Here is a 21,606-nt window from a genome sequence, read left to right on the forward strand (position 1 = left end):
AGAGGAAGCGTCTAACCACTAGCAGCCAGCAGCATCACCTATGGAATTTTGCCGTGTTCATACACATAAACAAGGCAGCTGCAAATCGTTGGGCAGGTTATCCCCAATGCCTGCACCAACTTGTGCACACGGCACAGCGGGTGGAGAGCACTGCAAGTGAGGCAAAGGCCAACATGCTGTAAACCAGTTCAAGAATACCATATGCAATTTAGAGCGGTATGTGTAGAGCCAGCGCACCACGTCACGAAGCAAATTGACCAATTTGGGCCGCTTTCTCTTCAGTAACCTCGACGTGACTTCCGGTGCGCGCCACAAGTGCAAATGCAGATCCATGCCTCCTCGACCAAACTCCCGAAGACAACCAACACTGCCGAACTTTGGAGGGGACAACACACCACGCCCGTCCAGAGACTCAGGTGTGCGCGTTACTCCAAAGTTGCTGGCGTGTTGACAGGCTACAAGGGACTACCCGATATCACAGTGAACACGTGAACGCGAAGGAAGCACTGTGTAGCCTTTCCGGGAACTACAGATTGCTACAGCGTACAATAGTAACGAATGCTCAACCCACTGCTACGCCAACAAGCGAGCTGACCTGCGAGTGGCTGCAGATGCAGCCACCCGACTGAGCAACTCGAATAGAAACCACACAGTAGGTGAATATGCATGCATCCTGCACACCTAGATTCTACACGTGAAATATGGGTGGCAGGATGCGCAATTCCTGTACCTAGTCCACCGTCACAACGTACCGTCTGAAGAGTGCACGTCGGGTTCAGGTTGGCTTAGTGTGCATCTCTACATGGGTCTTCTATTTCATACATCTCTTGCCAGTTGTGTCTTCGCATCAAGGTGATCCTGTCGACAGCGGCAGGCGCGCTCAGTAGGACAAGAGCCTACAGCCCACTGAAGCGCCAGGAATCTGCAGTCAATGGGCATGGCTACGGGGAAACAGATGTCAGAGACAAGCGTTTTTCACATGTACATGCTGCTGCATGCAATGCGGGGCAGCATCGTCAAAGACGCTCATAAGCCCCAGGCACAAGCAATGATGCCCATACTGGTCCAAACTCACCGAGCCTGAACAAAAACCTACCATGCTCCACCCCCAACTGGCTTTGTTGGTCCACGTCATGGCATCTACTCCAACAAATGCCTAGCAATCAAACCGTACTAGCCATTCAAAACATATCGCCTCGGCTCCTCCGGCGCATGTCCTTAGTAAAGCATCAACCTGTTCTCGCCACACATACTGCACATTTTACGCCTTTGCTGCTCAAGCTGCATTCTCTCGCCAGCCTAAACACGATGCTACGGCTCCGAGTCCCACTAACACCGGAAACAAGAACGGCTGCTTGACCTTTTGTGGTGCCCACTGTAGGGCAGTGTGCAATGCCACCAGTGCAGGCTAGGGTGGAGCTCACGACTCGTACACAGCTGCCCTTCGCTATCTCACACGCACGCAAGCGCTTGCTCAAAGGTACCCGTAGACACTTGCCCACCCAAAAAATCGCACAGTGTTCAGCCTGCAAAGGACTGGGTAAGCGGAAGCTCTCCTAGGCGCAGGGGAATCTCTGGCGCCACCTAATCCGTGGCTAGGAAACCAAGATAAAGTCGAGATCGACGCATCGTCGATATTCCCGAAAAGGAGGGCGTTCAATGCCACATGCAACACGCCATTGTGAGCGTGGGGTGAGCATCAACGCATTAGTCTACAGTTGCTTACCCCTAGGTTCGTAGTGCCTCTTCTGGGGGTAGCGCGGTGACAAACGAACTCATGTACTTGCCCCAGCTGCATGCCACCAGGTGTGAAACACAGCATACAGTACCTTGCACATATTCCATAGGCTCAACCCTTCTGTTAATCTTGTGACCGTTGGAAAATGCTTTTTACTTTTCATAGACAATTGAGCTCACTGCACAGCGGCAGGTGTGCCCTGGCTAGCTTTGCCTTACATCTAGGCGCAACGTACTTGCTGTGCGGTGCTGCCCACACTCCTATGAAAGCAGCTGCATTCCCGTTTCCGCCCCGCAAGCATATCCCGCAAACCCGGTACAGTTCGTCCTCTTGCAGGAGGTTTGTCTTCCACAGTTGCCAATGCAACTGTGGAAGACAAGCATTCACCTCAACTTCCTCAACCACCACTTCAACGGAATTGTGTTGCCAGTGGATGCCTCTGCGGCACCTGGAAGACAAGCACATGCGTGTTTCAATAGTTCTCATAGTACAAAACTGCACCGTACTCGGCTCATCACACAGCCTGCCATATTGGCCGCACCGATGTTAAATATCCTTGCTACGTTGGGTCACCCCAACCGCATGCAGACGACAGGCTTGTCGCGCTTGGCGAGTTGGTTTCGAGCTGTAATTTTCCCCCACAGTTATAGTGAAAAGGCATACGAACTGTTCGGAAAGCTGGGTTGCACCATGCCTCTCCTGTAAAACTTGCCTCAGGTATATGTAATCCTCTAACAACGACGCACATAGTCCCACCGAAAAACATGCAGAGATGCTCCTCGTCCACTTTCCTCTCTTCGAAAGGGCAGCGGCTCCTCTAGGACAGACGACGTTGGCAAATGTGGGAGCCTGCTGCCTCCCGCTTGCGCAGGCGCGTGTTTGCAGAGAAATGTAAACGCCTCCGCTGGGTGCATGCAAAAGTCAGCAACACCGCATGATTTTGTCAACGAGCTCCAAATTACGGCACACGCGTGCGCTGCGGCTATATGCAACTGTGAAAGCGAGCCTCCCTACAGTGCGTGAAAAGATGTCGTACCAAGTGTTGACGTAGAGAGGTGAAAGACGTTGAATAAATTCGGTACAGCTCCTTGCAACCAAGAGTCGCGTTGTCAACCCACTACCGACCCGACAAAAGTCCGCTTGCACATCCCCATTCGTTTGCTACGTTTTAGCCTCCAGATACTCCATGGGGGTAGCCATCCCACTCATTATTGAACGTATACCTTTGCGCGCCAAAGGCACTCCACTGCGCTCTGCGTGCTCAAGGTGGGAATCACCATGTGGCAAGCCGCGCACATGTCCCAAATGCGGCTGTGCTAGCAGCGTCTCAATTAGTTTTCACTACAAACAGTGTTGATTTCCGCCTTCACCAATTCAAACGAACTGCAGCTTGAAGACTGATGTTGCTGTCCTCCGCCAAATGGCTCCTCAGCCAGCGCGGCTGTACTAATTTTGATTCGCTGGCAACTCACTCCCTGGAGTAGATCTGTATACTTCAGGTGACTCCCCCTAGCAGACAGGAGACCAGCACCACGAAACACGCGCATAAGCCATAGCTGAAACGCATGGTACCCATAAAAATTACAACGAACGGTGCCTGAACAGGAGCCTACATAATGCCAGCCTGAGATGCTGTTATTTGTCTACGCCAAGGCATACACAAAACATATCAAGCACTCAAATGATTTTAGCCAGCTCGGTGTATACCACTGTTGCTCTCTCCCTTTCAAACCCCAACTACAAAAGCTGAGTCGGTCTTGCCACGCACAATACATTTTACGCCTTCGCCGCTCAGCGTGCCCGCACGCGCTAGCCAGACCACGCCGCTAGAGTCGCCAACTCTAGTGCGGCATCGCTCACGCAGCGTTGCTTCACCTGGTATTTCTACTTCCTCCATGTGTGGCAGTGTTTACTGCGGACTATGCAGGCTGCCGTGGAAACGTCAGGTTAATACGCGTATTGGGACTCCACCGCCGGCTCATAAATTATTCAGCAAAAGGCTTACCTTGAGAGGGCCCAATAGGCAACCTCCGTGTGCTGACGCGGATGCCCCAAAGTTCGCTCGTTGCCCTGCAGCATCCGTCCATCATGGCAAGCACAGCCAAGGAATTCTTGCCTATCACACGGAGAAGCATACTGCTTTTCTGGCCCAGGCAGGCAAGGCCATGGAACTGGGGTAGCTGAACCCTTTCCGGGCTTTGCCAGGCTGCCACACACAGCTACCGACAAACCGCGCTCCTTGTTAGGGATGTATACCACAGTTGTACAGCCTGCTGCGCTGCGCCAACAGCCCACCAAGCAGGATAGCGGCCATTTTGCAGGAACTCGGTAGCGGACCCCTGCGGAGCACCAACACCTGATGGTCCACATAAACGTAAACAAGGACTCCAGTATGGCGCATGTTGCCAGAGCTAGGGCACACCCACCAAGTGCAAAGAGGCAAATCACAGCATTTTTTAGATATATTGCGACCAGCATTAGCTTTTGCGACAAATCTACCTATGATTTATTCCCCAGCCATCCCACGTTTGCCTTCAAATTCCCAACGAAATCGTTCCCTATGCGTATATAGCACTGATTCAGCAAATGTTTTGGCAAAGCGCCAGCCTTCACATCATTGGCAACGCGCAATCAACGGAGTGAAGGACCATGCCAGCTTAAGCTGCATGCTCCTTGACTGCGACAGTGCTTTACCGCAGTGGACGACTTTGATGGGCAAGCGCTCGTGGGTACTTCTGTCCAGAAGCATCACATACGGAATTGTAAAGGCTAATATATGCATTAATTGCATTCCTGCACATCGTTGGGCATGCTCCTCCAGTGTCCACACCAACGCGCACACGATGCAATCAGGGCCCATGATGCACGGGCAAGTGCACTCCAAAGAGAAAAAACCAAACACTCACACATCTTAAACTAAGATGCTTCTGGCCAATACGTCTAACCATGCGACAACCTGACCAGTCTAGGCTGTCCTTTTTTCACCATTTTAGTGACGCCAGAAATGCATGCGTGCATCCGCTTGAGAGGAATTAGCCAGAGTATGTAGCAGAGCATCCCACCCTAGTCTATAGAATCAGCTGTTTTCACCACTGCAATTTTGCTGGTGGATTGACAAGCTAGCAGGAACTGGGAGAAACCACACTGGGCATCGTAAGGAGGCGCGGCGTCGCTCCATTAAACCAGCGATTCCTACAGCGTAAGGAAACATAGAAGGCAGCCCGTAGTGGTTCTGACTACGAGAAAGCTGCGTCGTGAGATGCTGCAATTGCACAGCAGAAGCCGCTCAGTACTCGTGTTGGGATGGACGCTGCACACCCGGTAGATTGGTCGTTTCATACTCATGGTGGGCCGCATGTGGCTGCCTTTGTGCGACTAGCCCATGATCTGAGCCCACTCCTTAGAAGTCCTGTGAGGGCTGACGAAGGCCTAGTGCATCTCTGCATGAATCTCGATCGTGCATAACCTTCGTCAAAAGTCATACCCTTCTCGACACACACTATGCAATTTACGAGCTCACTGCTCAGCTTGCACGCATTCCACTTGCACACGCAATTGCTCTGAAGTACCCAAGAATACTTTGTTGCGCACAACATATGGCACAGTGCTAGCCTTACACAACACTTGTATCCGCCTCTATCGTTCCCCTTGCCAAGGGTTTCTTCGTGTTCCTGCATGTGTGGCTACGAAACCAAGAAATCGGCAAAGCGTTGTTGATGTTCATCAGCCCGGGTTCGTGCAATGCCGTGCACCGAAAGCTCTTGAACATCTGGACTCATCACGAAGTAATTGTATATCTTCCGACCGTCACACATTATGACGGTCAGCTCAGCAACGGACCTAAGCATCATCTCGGATGGGCCACACAGCAGATTGTCCCTTCCATACTTTTCTGCGGCGCAACAGTGCGTAAATCGGACGTCATGAGACGGGCCCACAGACAACTAGTTCCATTTGCAATATTATGGAGAACGGAACTCCTGAGCGTGCACGCCAAGCAGTGTCTGACTGCAAAAAGTCCCCTCTTGCACCCCCCAGTGTGTTCACAATGGTTCCGTAGGGATACAATTTATCGCTTCTTATTCAGCACATGTACTCTATTGGAAAATATATCTTACTCCACAGAATCCCCCTGAAGCCCAGCATTGCCATAGAAGCACCCTAGCTAGGTACGCGTGAGGTTTGGGCGCAACGGACTACCCGTGTTGTCGTGCGCACACTGCTGTGAACGCAGCAGCACTCCCCTGACCACTCAAGGCAACCCCCTAGCCAGCATAACACACTTCCTGAATCAGTACACCGCCAACAAAAACTTAGAATGCCGTGGGATGCAAATCTAACTCAGCCACGGCAAGCAGCTCACTGGCGAAGCTGAGCCACACTCCGGCCAAAGCTGTGGCACCCACCAAGCAAACGCATGCTCGTTTCGGCGGCTTCCATGAAAGAGGGCTTCTCACGCAGCATGAACCGCTGAATGCGCCGGCCAGATAGCGCTGCTGCCGTGGTCCTCCATAGGCTCATGCACGAGCCATGCCCGTGAAGGTGCTTTGTGTGTTGCGTTTTTCCTGTTGCACTGCGTCTACGCCCATACAATATTCTCACTTCCGAATGAAAAGGCTCACCGTCTGTGCGGGGCATCCAAGGCTCACACTCACAGAGAATCTACCACCCGCGGCGATGAGCACAGGCAAACCGTGCGAGGGTCCAGCTTGTGCACTTCTTTACACATGGAGACTCACAAAGCAAGATGCTCTTCCTTCCTCGACAAGCCTCCGTGTAGTTACTCCGTTATTCTCCGTACTTCTGCCTGAGGTCAGTGCTCTTGAGCACCGGAGGACCAGGAATCCCACGGCAGTCGCGAAGGCGAGAAGAGCGAAAATTGCAAAAGGCGCTCTAGTGAGTATTCGCCGGCAGCCTTTTGTGGATAAGTTACTATTGTGAATTGAAAAATCATGCTGGAGTGGAGCTACTTCAAAGCCAGAGATCTGAGGGTCCGATCGATGCCCGGGCTCACTGAGTGTCCCAACAGGGGCACGGGCAACGGACCCGCAAGGCGTGAGGTTAGACATTTTGGATCTAACGGTTAATGTTAGGTTCCTGCGCAAGAAAAAGGCCGTCGCTGTCTCTAGGGGAGTTTTGGTCGGTGTTCCATGTCGGGGAACAGTGGCCCATGCGTGGCGCATTGCCTAGTGAACAGCTGGCGTGCACTGTTACTACGTGCGATTCCTCAGATTCCTAAAGCTATATATATGAATAGGTGCACACACTATATCCAGCTACCAAAATCCACGATTCTCGCTGTAACAACTAATATACACAATTAACAACCAAATATACGATCAAGTTCCTATTATTGTTAGGAAAGAAAACCCAGAATAATAGAACTGATGCCCGACCCTCGCCGAGGGCCAGGGCCAGAGTCACAGCAGCAGCCAACAGCCTCGCACCCAGCCCCAAGCTGGCGCCGGCGACGAGCACTCCGATACTATTAAGCTGCTTTCCTATCTAAGAGTGTCCTAATCCCTGGAATTTTCTATAGTATTCATTCTTTTTCATGATATTAGGTCACTAGAGGCCACGCCAAAGCTCCATTGTAGTGCCTGTGGACTACACCTTGACTGCTGTTCCCGAGACCGCCTCGACGCGCTGGGAGAAAACAGGGCGTGAAGTTCCGTTAAAATTTACGAGACAGAACTATATGAGTAAATTGTATGAAAGATAAAGAGCCAAGGTCTCTTCTTGTGAGTCGCTGGTGTCGCTGGTGTTGGTTAGAAGGGAGGCTGGCTCTCTCGTGGGTCCCAGAGCACTGCGACTTCGGGCTGTTCTGAAAACTGTAGTATTGAAGCAAAGGAGACAAATTAATTAGTAAGTAGTAGTAGTAGCAAATATAAGGAGACCTAACTGTCTTCGTGTGATCTTCCAGTGTCCCGTAGCTACTGGCCATACAGGAGGCTAGCCGGCGCGTGGGACCCAGAGCATTGCAGCGCACTGCAATGCAATGCACTGTGCCGTTAGCGGAAATGCAGCATTGAAACAAAAAGTGAAGCCTTTAAAAATTCCTCTTGATTAGGTTTCCGTGTTTAAAAGAAACTCCCATGTCATGGTGCACACCCAATTATGAACCTATAGTCAGCGCATGATCCTTAGTTTAATTCAGAATCTCATTTAACACTCTCTAATTCTTCTCCGAGTCCAATCTACCCAAAGTTGGAACAGTAATAGTAGTTCTCTTGCCGACGAGGGCCCCTTGCGGCTCAACGCCTCAACTACCGTGCCCATATCACAGCGTGCGTAGGGAACAGATATCACGCACGGCTGTTACTTTGTGCGACCCTATGTTCACCTACTAGTGCAATATCTATCGTTACAGTCAGCGAACCAGAAGGACTGGCCCAGGCACGAAGTGTACAGCTTCACATATACATTAAGAATATGGAACAGAGTTTCCAACGTCTCCGCAGTACCTTGTTTAACCTTGCAAGCAATCAAACTAGTGCGGCCTGGTGTATTGGGCTGGATCTCGGTGCTTCTTATGCATTCTATCCCTTGATTAAATAAAATAACGGTCACAATCCTTAAAAAACATGCTGGCGTCTCATAATCTTAAAAAGGAAGACCAAGAATAAAAGAACTCCCGCCTTGACCCCCAGGCGGGTCGGCGCCCGGGCGGGAGTGCCACCTCACAGTCAGCCCCGGACCAGCCCTCCTCGCCGAGTAGTCTTAGCCTCAAGGCTTTCTTTCCCCTATCCGATGCTATTTGATTCATTCCAATTAAATCTTTGATTTTTCTCTTTGTGCTCGAAAGATTGCTAGGGGACCGGCTTGAGCACCCTTGTAGTGCCGGTCCACTCCAGTGTGTTTTTCCTTCCTCTGCCCCCGATCGATGCTAGTCCTAGTCATCCAAACTGCTCCTCGAGCGAACCAAAAGGACTGGCCCAGGCGGGAAATGTACCGCTTCATATATGCATAAACAATGTGGAAACGGAGATTCCAACGTCCCCGCAATACCTTGTTAAACCTTGCAAACAATCAACCTAGTGCGGCCCGGTCGATTGGGCTGGATTATACTGAGTTCGACGCTTCTTATGCCATCTATGCCTGTTTCTTATGCCTTCTACGCCTTAGGATTAGTGCCTACATGGAAGAAGCCACGTAGCCACTAATCCGCCTATTGACTGCCCCATGGTGCTCGTACTTGGGCGCTCTTGTCGTTCGCAAATTGTTTGGGTTTATATTATTCAGCATATATAAGGTGTGCCACATTGGTCGAAACTGGTGGGTTGGGATTTTCATCCCACCTCTCATGAACTTTCGCAGGAGTATTAATAGAGTACATACCACCTAAGTTTCATAGTGCTTCACCGCACTTCCCAAAAAGGTGTTCGGGGATATCCACTAAGACTACTGTGAACAGCCACATATCTACGGACACTCGGACGGTCACAGTGCCTGTTCGCTCTAGTGAAAAGCTTGGACTACAAAATGGTAGCTGGAAAACGGGTTAGTTGCGAGTTTCAGTTGGTTGAATTCGACCCCATACATTCTAGCGCTTTTTACGCTTTGGCGATAATTGCTTCTAGGTTTATCTCTCGCTTACTGCCTAGAAGGCAACCCTCGCAACAGGTCTCATGACATCAAACCGTCTGCAATGTTGTGCCCGCATTCAATAAACTGTTGTTAGACAAATTGAGCGTCCCCAAGCAACCGTGGTCGTATCGTCCCTCCACACCATCGGGGGGAAAACGTTCCAGTAAGCAAAAAACACTCGCTTGCGTTGCACATTGCCTGTCTAGTTCTCCGTTACATCGCTACTTTGCAGTGTATGCCGGATCTTCAACTCGCAAGCACAATGGATATAAGATCTCAGTCAGTGATAAGATTCTTGTAGGCGTACTTTAGAGAACATCGGCAGCGTATAGTCTGTGTCAGATCAGGCGAGTCCGCTGTTCTATGTCAGGTCAGGTGCTGTAGTGAACTGCATCAGGTGCAGCAGCGATGCAAAATGTAAGAGCTGATTATCGCAGCCCTGTGCAAGCAATGCCCGCACGATGACACCTTCACAATATTCGATTCGGTACCAAAAAGAGCCTGGCCGCTGCAAAATATCTGGGAGCAACCCGTGGAGGGTCACAAGCAATACCAGTCCCGTTGCTGCTTCTCAATCGCCCTCCTAATTCTAGTATGGAAGGGTCATTCGCCAAATGTTGAGCAGCATATTCATGCACTGGATTCAACAGCCGATTCTACGCACCCTCTTCGATTTTGCCCCCCAATAAGCATAGGAAGAGCTCAGAGCATCCGTGCGACAAATTCCAGCTCCACCTTGTCCGCATTCACCTCTGCAATCATATACTCAGATATCTCGTAGGGTAAGCAACCGGACAGACGTATCCCCTGTAACGCCACTAAGTCAGCGTTTATTCATTCATGTGCAGTCGCATAGGCCTCGGTGTTGGCTTCCTTCTCGCGACTAACTGTGCTTCAATTTGCTCACCCCTCGGACAAAACGCTGCTTATTATCTCGAACGCCTCCAGCACGCACACGCACGTGCTTTTTGCGTGTTTTTGATCCTACAAGGTGCTGTGTTGCTGTATCCAGATCGTCTACCCACGGCTTGTTCCATGGTTCGAGGCCGCGCAAGCAAACTGCGCATTTCCTACAATACCCAGCAGTTCGCCAAGACTAAACTGAAACACAGAACCATTCTGGAGGGGCTAAAATGCATTTTACTTACTCTAAAGCAGCAACAGCCAACCACAGTTTTCAACAGCATTGTCACATCCCGTCCACGATGCAAGCTGAGAAACAATGTGGGACATTTGTGCCTGTGGCGAATCTCCAAACAACTCCTTTGTGGCTAACATTTAAGTGCCGATATCTCAATCGGTAACACTGCGAAAACACTGGATGCCGAGGCCCGGTTCGCCATGGGTAGGCACGCTCGCAGCATAAAACTCTGCATGAAGGCCCAATCCAGCCACCGCTTCACCGCCTTGACAGCTTATACACAGATAAACTGGGCCGGAGGCAGCCCTGGAAATTCTACCTCTAGTGTTGATCGTTCTCCGCGGGCTAGAAGAGAATGGCGCTGAGTTGCTGTGCGGATGGCTTCTACTCCCCCAGTTCCCAGCAGAGATGCCCACGTGCACAGTCTGCAGGGGGCTCATCCTTATCTCTGCTGAAGCAGCGCATTAATCGGTTGAGCTTGTCCGGTATCCCTCAAGCGCTGTAATTCACGAACCGGAGAACACAGGCCACTGTTCAGGTAGCACGAGCTGGTGTTGCCCCGCACTGAAAACTCAAGAGATTGGCTAGTTCACGGTGTCATATGCAGCATGTGAGGTGGTTCCACAAACCCCAGCTCCTATAATGACAGAACTGGGAGTGTTGGCAATGTATCAGCGTTCAAAATAACGGCAGCGGAAGAATATATATGGAGTAGCAAGACCACTCTAAATGAATGAGCCTCGATGCTACTACCACCGCTGCACAAAGCTGGCTGCTTACCCCATGCGCATACCGTCAACCAGTTAGTTGCCACTACCCGAACACATGTGTATGCAAATATATATATATATATATATATATATATATATATACTTGTGTGTACCGTGTTGGACACACAGATTAGTACGCAGATGTAACTTCACTCCTCTCCGCTTCAGTCCTCGTTGACACAGAGCCAAACTGTTTCGCGGTGCATTAGAAGTGTTCTGCTTCGCGGAGGCATGCGCTGTCCTTCCTTCTGTGCCTCGGACTTCCTGAATTTTCCCAAGACGATTCACCGTACACTCCGGCGACGTGCAAGCATACGAGCAAGGGTATCAGCAGTACGTATATGGAAATCCACCATCACCAGTTGGCTCTGCTACAAACTTAACATCGAAAAAGTCCCGAATTCATTTTGGCATTAAGTTATACAGTGCCCCAAATAGCTCCGGAAAGAACGTATCCGGTGCCGCACATTCTACTCCGCAGTTCTTGAAGAGAAAATTGGTAGCTGAAAGACGAAATCAAGCGGCGAGCCTGCATCGAGATGCCAACCGTTGAGAGAGAAGCCACAAGTTGTCTGTAGGAATAGTGGGCAATTCTTCAGTAAATCGAGAGCCGTGTAATGGCAACAACGCAATAATTTTATTTTTTATTAAGATGGCTTTAAACATCTGACGTGGGTCCGAAGTCAACGGCATACACCACCACACCATACTCAGAAAGCCGACTGAGACTCATCGGAAGAGCCTACATTTTGTGATATCACCAATGCACCCTACGCCCCACCATCCAGCTCGCAAACACCGTTCTCTTGATCAATATCCATTGTCACACGCATTTTGCCCTAAAGCTGTGTTCATTGGGCCTAATGCATCCTCAGCCCTACACAGTTTTCGCAAGACCCCCGCCACCACTTTTAGAGCTGCTCTGTTTTGTGCCGGCATGCGTTACTTTGCGCAACGAGACGTACATGAATCTTTACACTTGCAGCCAGGCAGTCTCACCTCCAGCACAGGTGCCATGCAGACACAGGTGCCTCAGGCACATCGATGCATCTGGCTCGTTGACACTGAAGTTTGGGTGTTTTTCAGTTGAATATGCGTGGGTTGTTCATTCCCGGGTTTAACTGGGCACCTGGTATTCAGTATCGCGTTACACTTAAATCAGCGAGGGTAACGTCTACACGCTACCCTCGCCATGCAGGCAATCTAAGCATAATGTTGGCTTTGCTGCAAGCCAGAGCAATAAACATGCATAAGGTCTTCAATCCATAAGGTCTCTTGATCAGGAAAACCCTTCTGGTTCAGATGGACTTCGCATGCAGTCGTATATATATATATATATATATATATATATATTTGCAATCTGTGAAAGGATCAGCGGCAGCTTAAAATGAGAGGAGCAGCTGAAAACGAACAATTAAGGGAACACGAGTAGGCTGGCTCGGGTTCTTATCGTTTCGGGATCAACAGACAATTTGCACGTCGGACCAGGCGTGCCCTTGACAACTGCCAATAATAAATATACTACAATAGATACTTAAAACAAATTCGCTCAAAACTATCGCTACCAGAAGATAACCTCGCAATCGCCAAGTCATATTCCAAGTGTCTATACAACTCGATGGCCATTACAACGGCACATCTTTTGACCGGTTTTTCTTCTGCATTCTTCAACTGGTTAAGGGGCACCAACTCGACTCCAGCCAGAGAGATGCAGCAAACATTTTCTAGGGGTTCTAACCCAATGCAACAGCACAAAAATGCGTCACAAAAGGGCTCCCGTAAAGCCCTCCCTCTTCCGCATTCAAGCAGCGGGAATTGCGGTCTATTTCACCTCTGAAAGGTCAATTTGACCTTCAGTGGTGCTGCTTATGCTGCTGTTCGTGCTGCTGCTGCTGCTGCTGCAGCTGTAAATCCTGCAGGGTTTAAGCTAGCTGGTAGGTGCTGCATTGGGCAGTTGAGCGAAAGGAGTTCATGCTAAGGGGCCCCGAAACAAAATAATTGGTGCGAAGTACCACAAGGGTCCCCGTTGGTTTGTCTGCTACAGAAAGTTGCTGAACCTCAGGAATGCTTGATGGTTACCTCGTTGCAGAACAGCAGCAGCGGCCGCTGCTGCTGCTTCTCCTGCCTCTGCTGCTGCTTTCTGTGCTGGCGTTTGCACCGCAGTGCTTCCTGCAGCCTTGAGTGTTGCCACAGCTGGGGATGGGCCCTGATGCCCTGAAGCAGCAGCAGCACCTGCGGTAGCAGCAGCACCAGCGGAGTGGCCTTCTGCTGCTGCTCCTGCGGGTGCTGCTGCTGCGTCCAAGTATACAGGCAACTGCTGCTGGGAGCAGTCTAAGGAAAAGAGGTCGGGCCCCTGAAGCGAAGGCCTAAAGAAACCAGTCAGAAGATAAATGGCGCGCTGTCTCTCCGTATCAAACACCTTATTGCTGACGTATCTGCAGGCAGCAGCACAGGACCAAACGACACTGCAGCTGCTGCCGTCCCATCCCAAAACAGCATCTGCTACTTTTACTACTGCTGCGGCTGCTGTTGCTGCCGCTGCTGCTGCTGCCGCTGCTGCAACGCGTGTTGACGCACCTCTGCACTGCGTAAAGGGCGCTAGTCCTTGACTGCGCTACCCACGGCCTGTCTTTCATTCCGAGGATCATTCGTTCCCAAGTTGCTGCTGCTACTTCAGCACGCTGTAGAGCCGCAGACACCGACTGCTGCTGCGACTGCTGCTGCTGCGGCTGCTGTTGCTGCTGCTGCTGTTGCTGCTGCGTTGCCAACGCAGCAGCAGCAGCACGGGCAGGACTGGGAGGAAACTCAGCCGCATGCAGAGCCGGCGATCCCGCATACTGAATTGAAATGCTGTCGCCGATGCCTCTCCACAGGGCCCCCAAAACAGCAACAAGCGCTGCATCTCCCTTAAACGCTGACAAAGGCGAAGCACCAGAAGAAAAAATGCCCCCTGCTGCTGCTGCTGCTGCAGATGCTGCTGCTGCTGCTGCTGCAGATGCTACTGCTGCTGCAGCACACGGTGAGCCCAATCCGGGCTGCAGCACCACTTCTGGTAGCTCCAAACGGGATGCTGCTGCTGCTGCTGCTGCTGATCCATTTCCCCAGCCCTGAGACGCAGGAAGCAAAGAACTGTCCGTAGTTCCATGCAACTCCTCTGCTGCTGCTGCGACCACAGCAGAACCACAACTTTCCTGCTGTTGCTGCCCCGTGAGTTGCTGTTGCTGCTGCTCCAGCTGCAGTCGTGCCTCGTGTGTGCGTTTCGTTTCCACTATTTGCTGCAGCAACAAAGCTTCTGCTGCTGATTTCAAGACGTCCTGCGCTCCCTCCAGTACGCAGCAGCTGTGCGGGCAAGGGCTGCCTGGCCTCCAGAGCCCCACAGCCCTCAGGTGTATGTACAGCGCAACAACGCCGAGGCAGACGTGAGCGATGTTCGTTCGGTCTAGACAGTCGATACAGTTGAAACGAACCACTCCCTTCTGCAGCACCCCAGTAGGCTCCTCCTCCTGTTGCCCCTGTCGCTGCATTTGCTGTTGCTGCTGCTGCTGCTCCTGCTGGAACAGAAAGAATCCTGTTTGCTGCAGCAGCTTAGAGCCAAGAACCGCCAACTCCGCAAACGCGGAGTCAAAGCCAATCGATTCGCTGCGCACGTGCCAATCCATTTCGTAGTAATGCACCTGCGGCAGCTGCCCCTGCTGCTGCTGCTGCTTCTGCTCTTCGCCGCTGTTGTTCTGTGCAGCGGGCTCGTCTACAATAGCTACATCGCCCGTGCTCGTGTTCGTGCTGCAGGCCTCTGGTGTGGCGGTGCGATCTGCTGGGTCTAGGTCTCTGCTGCTGCTACTTGTGCTGCTGCTGCTGCCGCTGCCGCTGCTGCTGATGTTGGTGCTGGTGGCGCTGCTGCTGCTAGTGTTGGTGCTGGTGCTGCTGTCGCTACTGGGGTGTATATACACTGCAAATTCATCGCTACAGAGACCCAAGGCCTTACGATATGCACGGCTGAGAGTTCCTTCTACGGTGTGCTGCTGGCGAACGAGGTCGAGCAGCAGCAGCGGCTGGTGGTAGCGGCGCAGCAGCCAGTGCAGGTGTCGTTTCAGGTGTACGTACACCTCAGCAGCAGGCAAATCAATGCAGGTATTTGGTGAGGGCATCAGAAAAGAAAACAGAGCACGGGAGACGCTTTCATGCCGCCAATATATCGGTATAGACCCTCGCAAGAACACAACAGACGCGCAGCAGGGAGAGAAGCGCCACCCTCGCGAGGTTGGGGCACATCCTGCTGCTGCTGCTGCTGCTACTGCAGCTGATGTTGTTCCTGCTGCTACTCGCGCTGCCGATGATCCTCCTGCTGCTGCTGCTGCTGTTGCTGCATCCGAGTCACCAAACATACGACGCAGCTTGCTGGCAGTGGAAGCTGCTGCTACCGCGCACGAATCTGCTGCTGTTGCTGCAGCTGCTGCCTGCGCTGCTGCTGCTGCTGCTTCCGTTGCTGCTCCCGCTTCAGGTGTTTCTGCTGCTTCGGGTGTTGCTGCTGCTTCGGATGTTGCTGCTGCCTTTGGCATTGGCGGCGGCAGCACACGCCATAGCATTTGCTCGCACTCGACTTCGTTAGCGACGCCCAGTGGGCTGCTGCTGCTGCTGCTGCTCTCTGCTGCTGCTTCCCCTGCTGCTGCTGCTGCTGCATCAGAAGGTCGCTCCAAACCTCGACTGTAAAAGCGAGTCCCAGCAGCAAACCGCGAGCGCCTTGCCAACACAGACAGCTGAAGGAACTCCAACTCCCTTCCCAGCTGCTGCTGCTGCTGCTGCTGCCGTTGCTGTTGTTGTTGTTGCTGCTGCTGTCTGTGCTGTCCTGGGATGAGAGCGACCGTCTGCTGCTGCAGCCCCCCTTGCACTAACACCGTCTGCCAGGGAGAGAAGCAGCAGCTGGTGGCTGCTGCTGCTGCTGATGACGATGCTGATGAACAGCAGCAGCAACCCGAGCACCCGTACACGAAAGACCCGCTGCTGCTGCTGCTGCTGCCAACGCTGTCTGCTGGACGATCCTCACCGTAGCTTGCCCCATCCGCTGCTGCTGCAGTTGCTGCAGCAGCAGCTGCTGCTTCTGTTGACTTTGCTGCAGGCGCATGCAATGCGTGCTCCTGCAGTTGCCGCAGCAGAAATTTGTTGAAGACGAAGTGCCCGCCAGCGCCCCGCTGCAGTTTGCGGTGGTTGCTGCTGCAGCATGCGCACCGCTCGGCTTCCAACTGCTGCTCCTGCTGCTGCTGCACTTGCTGCTGCAGGGAGAGGGTGAGGTCAAGGTCGCTGGAAAACAGCAGAGAATGCGGTGAAGTGCTGAATGCAGACAGCAGCAAACAGCAAAGCCGCTGTTCTCTCTCAAGCAGCTTCCTGAACTCAGCGACCTCTAGCGGCTGCAGCCGGCCACTCTGCTGCTGGCGCTGCTGTTGCTGCTGCTGCAGCTGTTGCATCTCCACCAGCTCTGGGGGCGACGAGCAGCCGTCGCTGTTGCTGCTGCTGCTGCTTTCTGCTGCTGCTGCTGCTACCTGTATCTCTCCAACATCTACCCCTGCAGGGGCGCAGCAGCCACCAACGCGAGGGCCCCCATAGAAGACCTGCCGCTGAAGTTCAACAGCAGCAGCATCTGCAGCAGCAGTTGCTGCTGCATGATGCAGCAGCTGCTTACCCTCCCACCTCCAGGAGAAGAGAGGAATGAGCCGCACCCCCTCAACAGCAAATATAGGCAAAGGATCCAAACCCCCTTCTGCTGCTGCTGCACCTCCTGCTGCTGCTGCTGCTGCTGCTGTACCTGCTGCTGCTGCTGCTGCTGCTGCTGCAATGTTCGGTAGAGCCCCTACAGTGGCTTTGTGGGTTATAATGCAGAGGTAAATACCGCAAAGGAGTCGCACGGCCCCTAAAACACCAAATGAAAGACTAACAGAAAAACAGCTGCATGCACCATGGCCGCAGCTGCTGCGCGCAGCAACAAAGTTGCTGCTGCGACTGCTGCTGCTGGCGTTGCTGTTGCTGCTGGTGCCAGGAGCGCCAGCGCTGTCACCTGCAGTTAATGTGCTTGCAGCAGCAGCTTCCAAGTGCTGCTGCTGCTGCTGCTGCTGCTGCTGCTGGGCACTGGGGGCCCGCAGCAGTAGCCGCAGACCGTCGGTATTGTGACGCTGCTGCTGCAGCTGGAGAACATACTTTTGCTGCTGCTGCTGCAGCAGCAACTTCGTCGACTCAAAAATGCACGCTGTGGGAAGACAGTGCTGCTGGTATACAGCAACAGAACTAAGGCTGCTACTAGATTCCGTGCAGCAGCAGCAGCAGCTGCTGCTGCTGCTGCTGGTGTTGCTCTTGCTGCTGCTCCTGCATCCTGCTACGGCTGCTGCGGCTGCTGGGTCCAAGACTGTCTTCGTGAAGACCAACAGCCGGCCGTAGCAGTTGCATCGGCAGCAGCAGCCGCGTGCACTGTCTCCAGAGGTAACCTGCTGCTGCTGTGGCTGTTGCTGCTGTTGCTGCTGCTGCTGCACATTTAGCGCTAGAAGACAAACTGCGCCTGGGAGCTCGTAAACCACCACCTCCCTTAGAGGAGAAGCCATCATCAACAGCAGCAACAGACCCTCTCCCGCATGCAGAAATTAGGCAAACACCTCCTAAGGGTTTAGGGTTTAGGGTTTAGGGCTTCGAGTTTAGGGTTTGAAGTCCGAGACAAGACTACCCGCTTCTCATGCAGCCGCATAACTTAAGGCCCCCCACAGGTATGTTGCTGCTGTTGCTGCGGCTACTGCTGTTGCTGCTGCTGTTGCTGTTGCTGCTGCTGCTACTGTTGTTGTTGCTGTTGTTGTTGACTGCTGCTGCTGCTGCTTGCTGCTGCTGGTTGGTGCCACCTACGCTTCTTTTCGGCACCTACATAGCCTGCTGTTGTCGCTGCGGCTGCAGCTAGCGCAGCAGCAGCTGCTGCTGGTGGTCGCAGGAAGCGCAGCAGCAGCAGCTTCCAAGGGAAGACAGCGCAGCAGCTAGCGCTGAGTGTGGGGCCCCACAGGGCACGCGACAGCATCAGCGGCGCTGCATCAGCAGCAGCAGCAGCAGCAACTGCAGCAGCGGCAGCTGCTGCTGCAGCAGCAGAGGGTTGACGGGAGAAGGCTAGCTGCTATAAGCAGAGCCAAGGCAGCAGCAAGTTAGGGTTTTTGTTTTTGTTTAGGTGGGCTTATGAAATAGAATGAGTAGAGAGCGAAAGTTAAAGCAATAAATTGAAGCAATTAAGCAGTGATTCAACATACTAATGAGCACACAACAAGAAGCGTGCTGCAGTGAAGCTGCTACTACTGCTGCTGCTGCTGCTGTTGCTGCGCTGCTGCTGCTGCTGCTACTGCTGCTGGGGGGCTGCTTCAGGCAGCGGCGCTGCTGCTGTTGCTGCAGCAGCAGCAGCAGGCTTCTGGTTCGTTTGCTTTGCCTTACTGAGCGGATTATTAATATTATTCGCAATTAATTTCGTTTGAAATACAATTACTCCGTTGTACTCTGCAATTGCAGGCGGGGGTTGGCTGTACATCCCCCTACGTCTTTCTGCCGCCAAGGCAGGGCAGAGTCTATTAATTTAATTTCTTTTTTGTTTTTATTCATTTTTATTCAAAGTAAGCGCAGAAAATCTGATTCTACTGAGGTGTTTGAAGGCCCTAGAGGGGCACAACGACACCCAGACGCCTTGCTGCTGCTGCTGCATGCTGCATGCTGCTGCTGCTGCATGCTGCTGCTGCTGTTGTGTTAAGTGCACAACAATACCTTTTCTTTGGTTTTTGATAGACAGCTGATTCGTGAAGAAGAGTAGGGGAGGGTCTGTTGACTTATCTGTAGCAATAGCAGCAGCAGCAGCAGCAGCAGCAACTGCAGCAGCAGCAGCAACTGCAGCAGCAGCAGCAACTGCAGAGGCAGCAGCAACGGCAGAGGCAGCAGCAACTGCAGCAGCAGCAGCAGCAGCAACAGCAGCAGCAGCAGCAACTGCAGCAGCAGCAGCACCAGCAGCAGCAACAGGAGCTGCTGCTGGAGGGTTTGAAATAAGTGAGGGTGTGCGTTTTTGCTTTGGGTTTCTGCAGGATGGCGGCAGCAGCAGAGGGAGAAAAGACCGCCCCTCATATGATCAACCGAGACAACCCTGTGAGTCTTGAGGGTTTAGGGTTTAGGGTTTAGGGTTTTAGGGTTTAGACAACCCTGTGGATGTCGAGGGTTTGAAGTCTAGGGTATCGATTCAAGGGCTAGGGTTTAGGGTTTAGGGTTAGTGCTTAGACCCTAAACCCTAAAGCCTAGCCCTTGAACCGAATGTTTGCGTTGTATTGATTTATTACAAATATAAAGAAAGGATTTAGTTATTGTTGCAGACACTCTTGTGTATATTTAAGCAATATTGTTTTATTTATTTGTCCTTCTCTTCTCTTCTCTTCTCTTCTTTCTTTTTTTTATTTTCTTTTTTCTCGTCTGTCTTTAAATATTTTAATATATTTTTCCTCTGCTTTCTTTTGTCGCTTTTACATTCTCTCGCTTTTCTCTGTTTTCTTTGTTTTTTTCTCGTTTCTCTTTGTTTTCTTTTATCTTTTCTCCCTGTTATCTCTTCTTTTTCTCTTCTGTCTTTGCCCTGCGTTTTATTTATGTCTATGAAATATATATATATATGTATATATATAGTTTAAATATATTTTTAACGTTTTGTTTGTGTGCGTTTGTAGGAAGGCGGCCCATTAACATTATTGTCGCGCTGCGTCTTAGATAATAGTCAGGTTCTAATAAACTGTAGAAATAACAGAAAGTTATTAGGAAGAGTTAAAGCATTTGACAGACACTGCAATTTGCTGCTAACAGATGTTCGAGAGATGTGGTCAGAGGTTACAAGAGGGGGCGGAAAGAAGAAACAAAGAACAATTAATAAAGACAGATTCATCTCGAAACTCTTTCTTAGAGGAGATGCAGTTATTCTAATCCTTAGAAATCCCAAATAAATTAATTATAAACACTCTTTTTCTTTTTCTTTATCTAAGTCTTCTTCTTATGCACTTTCTTGTTGTTATTGTTATTGTTTACAAGAGGGGGCGGAAAGAAGAAACAAAGAACAATTAATAAAGACAGATTCATCTCTCGAAACTCTTTCTTTAATTCTTTTTTATTGTTATTGTTGTTAATGCTCTGTTGGTGATGCAATTTAGTTTTGCTGCTGTTGCTTTCTTTCTTTTCTTACTTTGAATCCCCTTATGCGAGTTCGTTTGCATTTAAAAGAAACAAAAATAATATGATATACATTATCTAGAGCCTATAAGGATATATAAATATATACATATATATATAATTATATATATATATGTAGATTGATAGTCTATATGTACTATATTCTCAACAAATAAAACGCTACGAGCGAAGGCACAGCCAAACAGCAGCAGCAAACAGCAGAAACATGCAGCAGCAGCAGCAACATGCAGCAGCAACAGGCGAGCATATATTATTGGTGCATGCAGATGGTGTTGCTGCTGCAGCAGCAGCTGTAGCAGCAGCAGCAGCTGCTGCTCTTGTGCAGTGGTTTGCTTGTATGCACGCATTGCTGTACAATAAGTAAGAAGCAAATTATACTGCTGCTGTTTCTTTCCTTTAGAATTGCCTTGCTTTAATCACCTCCCTATACACCTGAAATATACACAAAAACATGTCCCTAAGCCCTGCTCGAAGCAGTAGCAGCGCGAAATGCAGCAGCAGCAGAGCAGCAGCAGCAACAGCAGCGGAGTGAGAGGATTTTGATTATTTTAGTATTACAGCAACCATAGCCAAATGCAACGTAGAGAGAGACAGCACGTAAATGCTGCTGCTTGTTTTGCTGCTGCTAATGTTGCTGCTGCTAATATTGCTGCTGCTGCTGTTGCTGCTGCTGCTGTTGCTGCTGCTGTTTCTTCATCGCGCTCATTTACTGTCTCTTTTTTTGTATCTTTATTTTGTTGTTTTTCTTCTTCATCTATTTGTTCTATCTGTTTTGTTTGTTTTGTTTGTTTCATTTTTTTTGTTTGTTTTTGTTTGCTTTGTTTGTCTTTGTTTTGTCTTTTTTTGTTTTTGTTTGGCTCTTAGGGTATTCTCAGAAAAAAAGAAATGAAATTATTTTTGTTGAAGTTGTTTTGAGTAAATTATTAATATTGTTTTTGTATTAAGATTGCAATCGTAACAAATCCAAATATATAATATATATATATATGTATATAATATATATATATATATATATATATATATACTTATACTTTGTATTTATAAGCATATTTATACACATATGCATATATATATACATATATACATAAATATATGTATATATATATACATATATACATATATACATATATATATATATATATATATATATA

At 50.5% G+C, this 21,606-nt stretch overlaps 2 protein-coding genes across 2 annotated transcripts; both read right to left on the reverse strand.

Annotated features, from left to right (window-relative positions):
* Positions 1 to 1,728: 1,728 nt before the first annotated feature.
* EAH_00043460 (hypothetical protein) lies at positions 1,729 to 4,139 on the reverse strand (the record flags this gene model as incomplete). Its single annotated transcript, XM_013391703.1, has 6 exons — positions 1,729 to 1,792; positions 1,974 to 2,186; positions 2,495 to 2,642; positions 3,081 to 3,247; positions 3,744 to 3,882; positions 4,034 to 4,139. 6 exons carry the CDS (start codon positions 4,137 to 4,139, stop codon positions 1,729 to 1,731), a joined length of 837 nt encoding a protein of 278 aa, XP_013247157.1.
* Positions 4,140 to 12,607: 8,468 nt separating this feature from the next.
* On the reverse strand, positions 12,608 to 17,820 carry EAH_00043470 (hypothetical protein, conserved; the record flags this gene model as incomplete). The annotated part of the gene is made up of 4 exons (XM_013391704.1): positions 12,608 to 12,636; positions 12,802 to 12,969; positions 13,316 to 13,671; positions 13,814 to 17,820. The coding sequence occupies 4 exons, from the start codon at positions 17,818 to 17,820 to the stop codon at positions 12,608 to 12,610; spliced, it is 4,560 nt and encodes a 1,519-aa protein (XP_013247158.1).
* Between the last annotated feature and the right edge of the window lie 3,786 nt (positions 17,821 to 21,606).

This window comes from Eimeria acervulina, genomic scaffold (assembly GCF_000499425.1).
Source record: "Eimeria acervulina Houghton genomic scaffold, Eah_scaff581, whole genome shotgun sequence".
Lineage (NCBI taxonomy): Eukaryota > Apicomplexa > Conoidasida > Eucoccidiorida > Eimeriidae > Eimeria > Eimeria acervulina.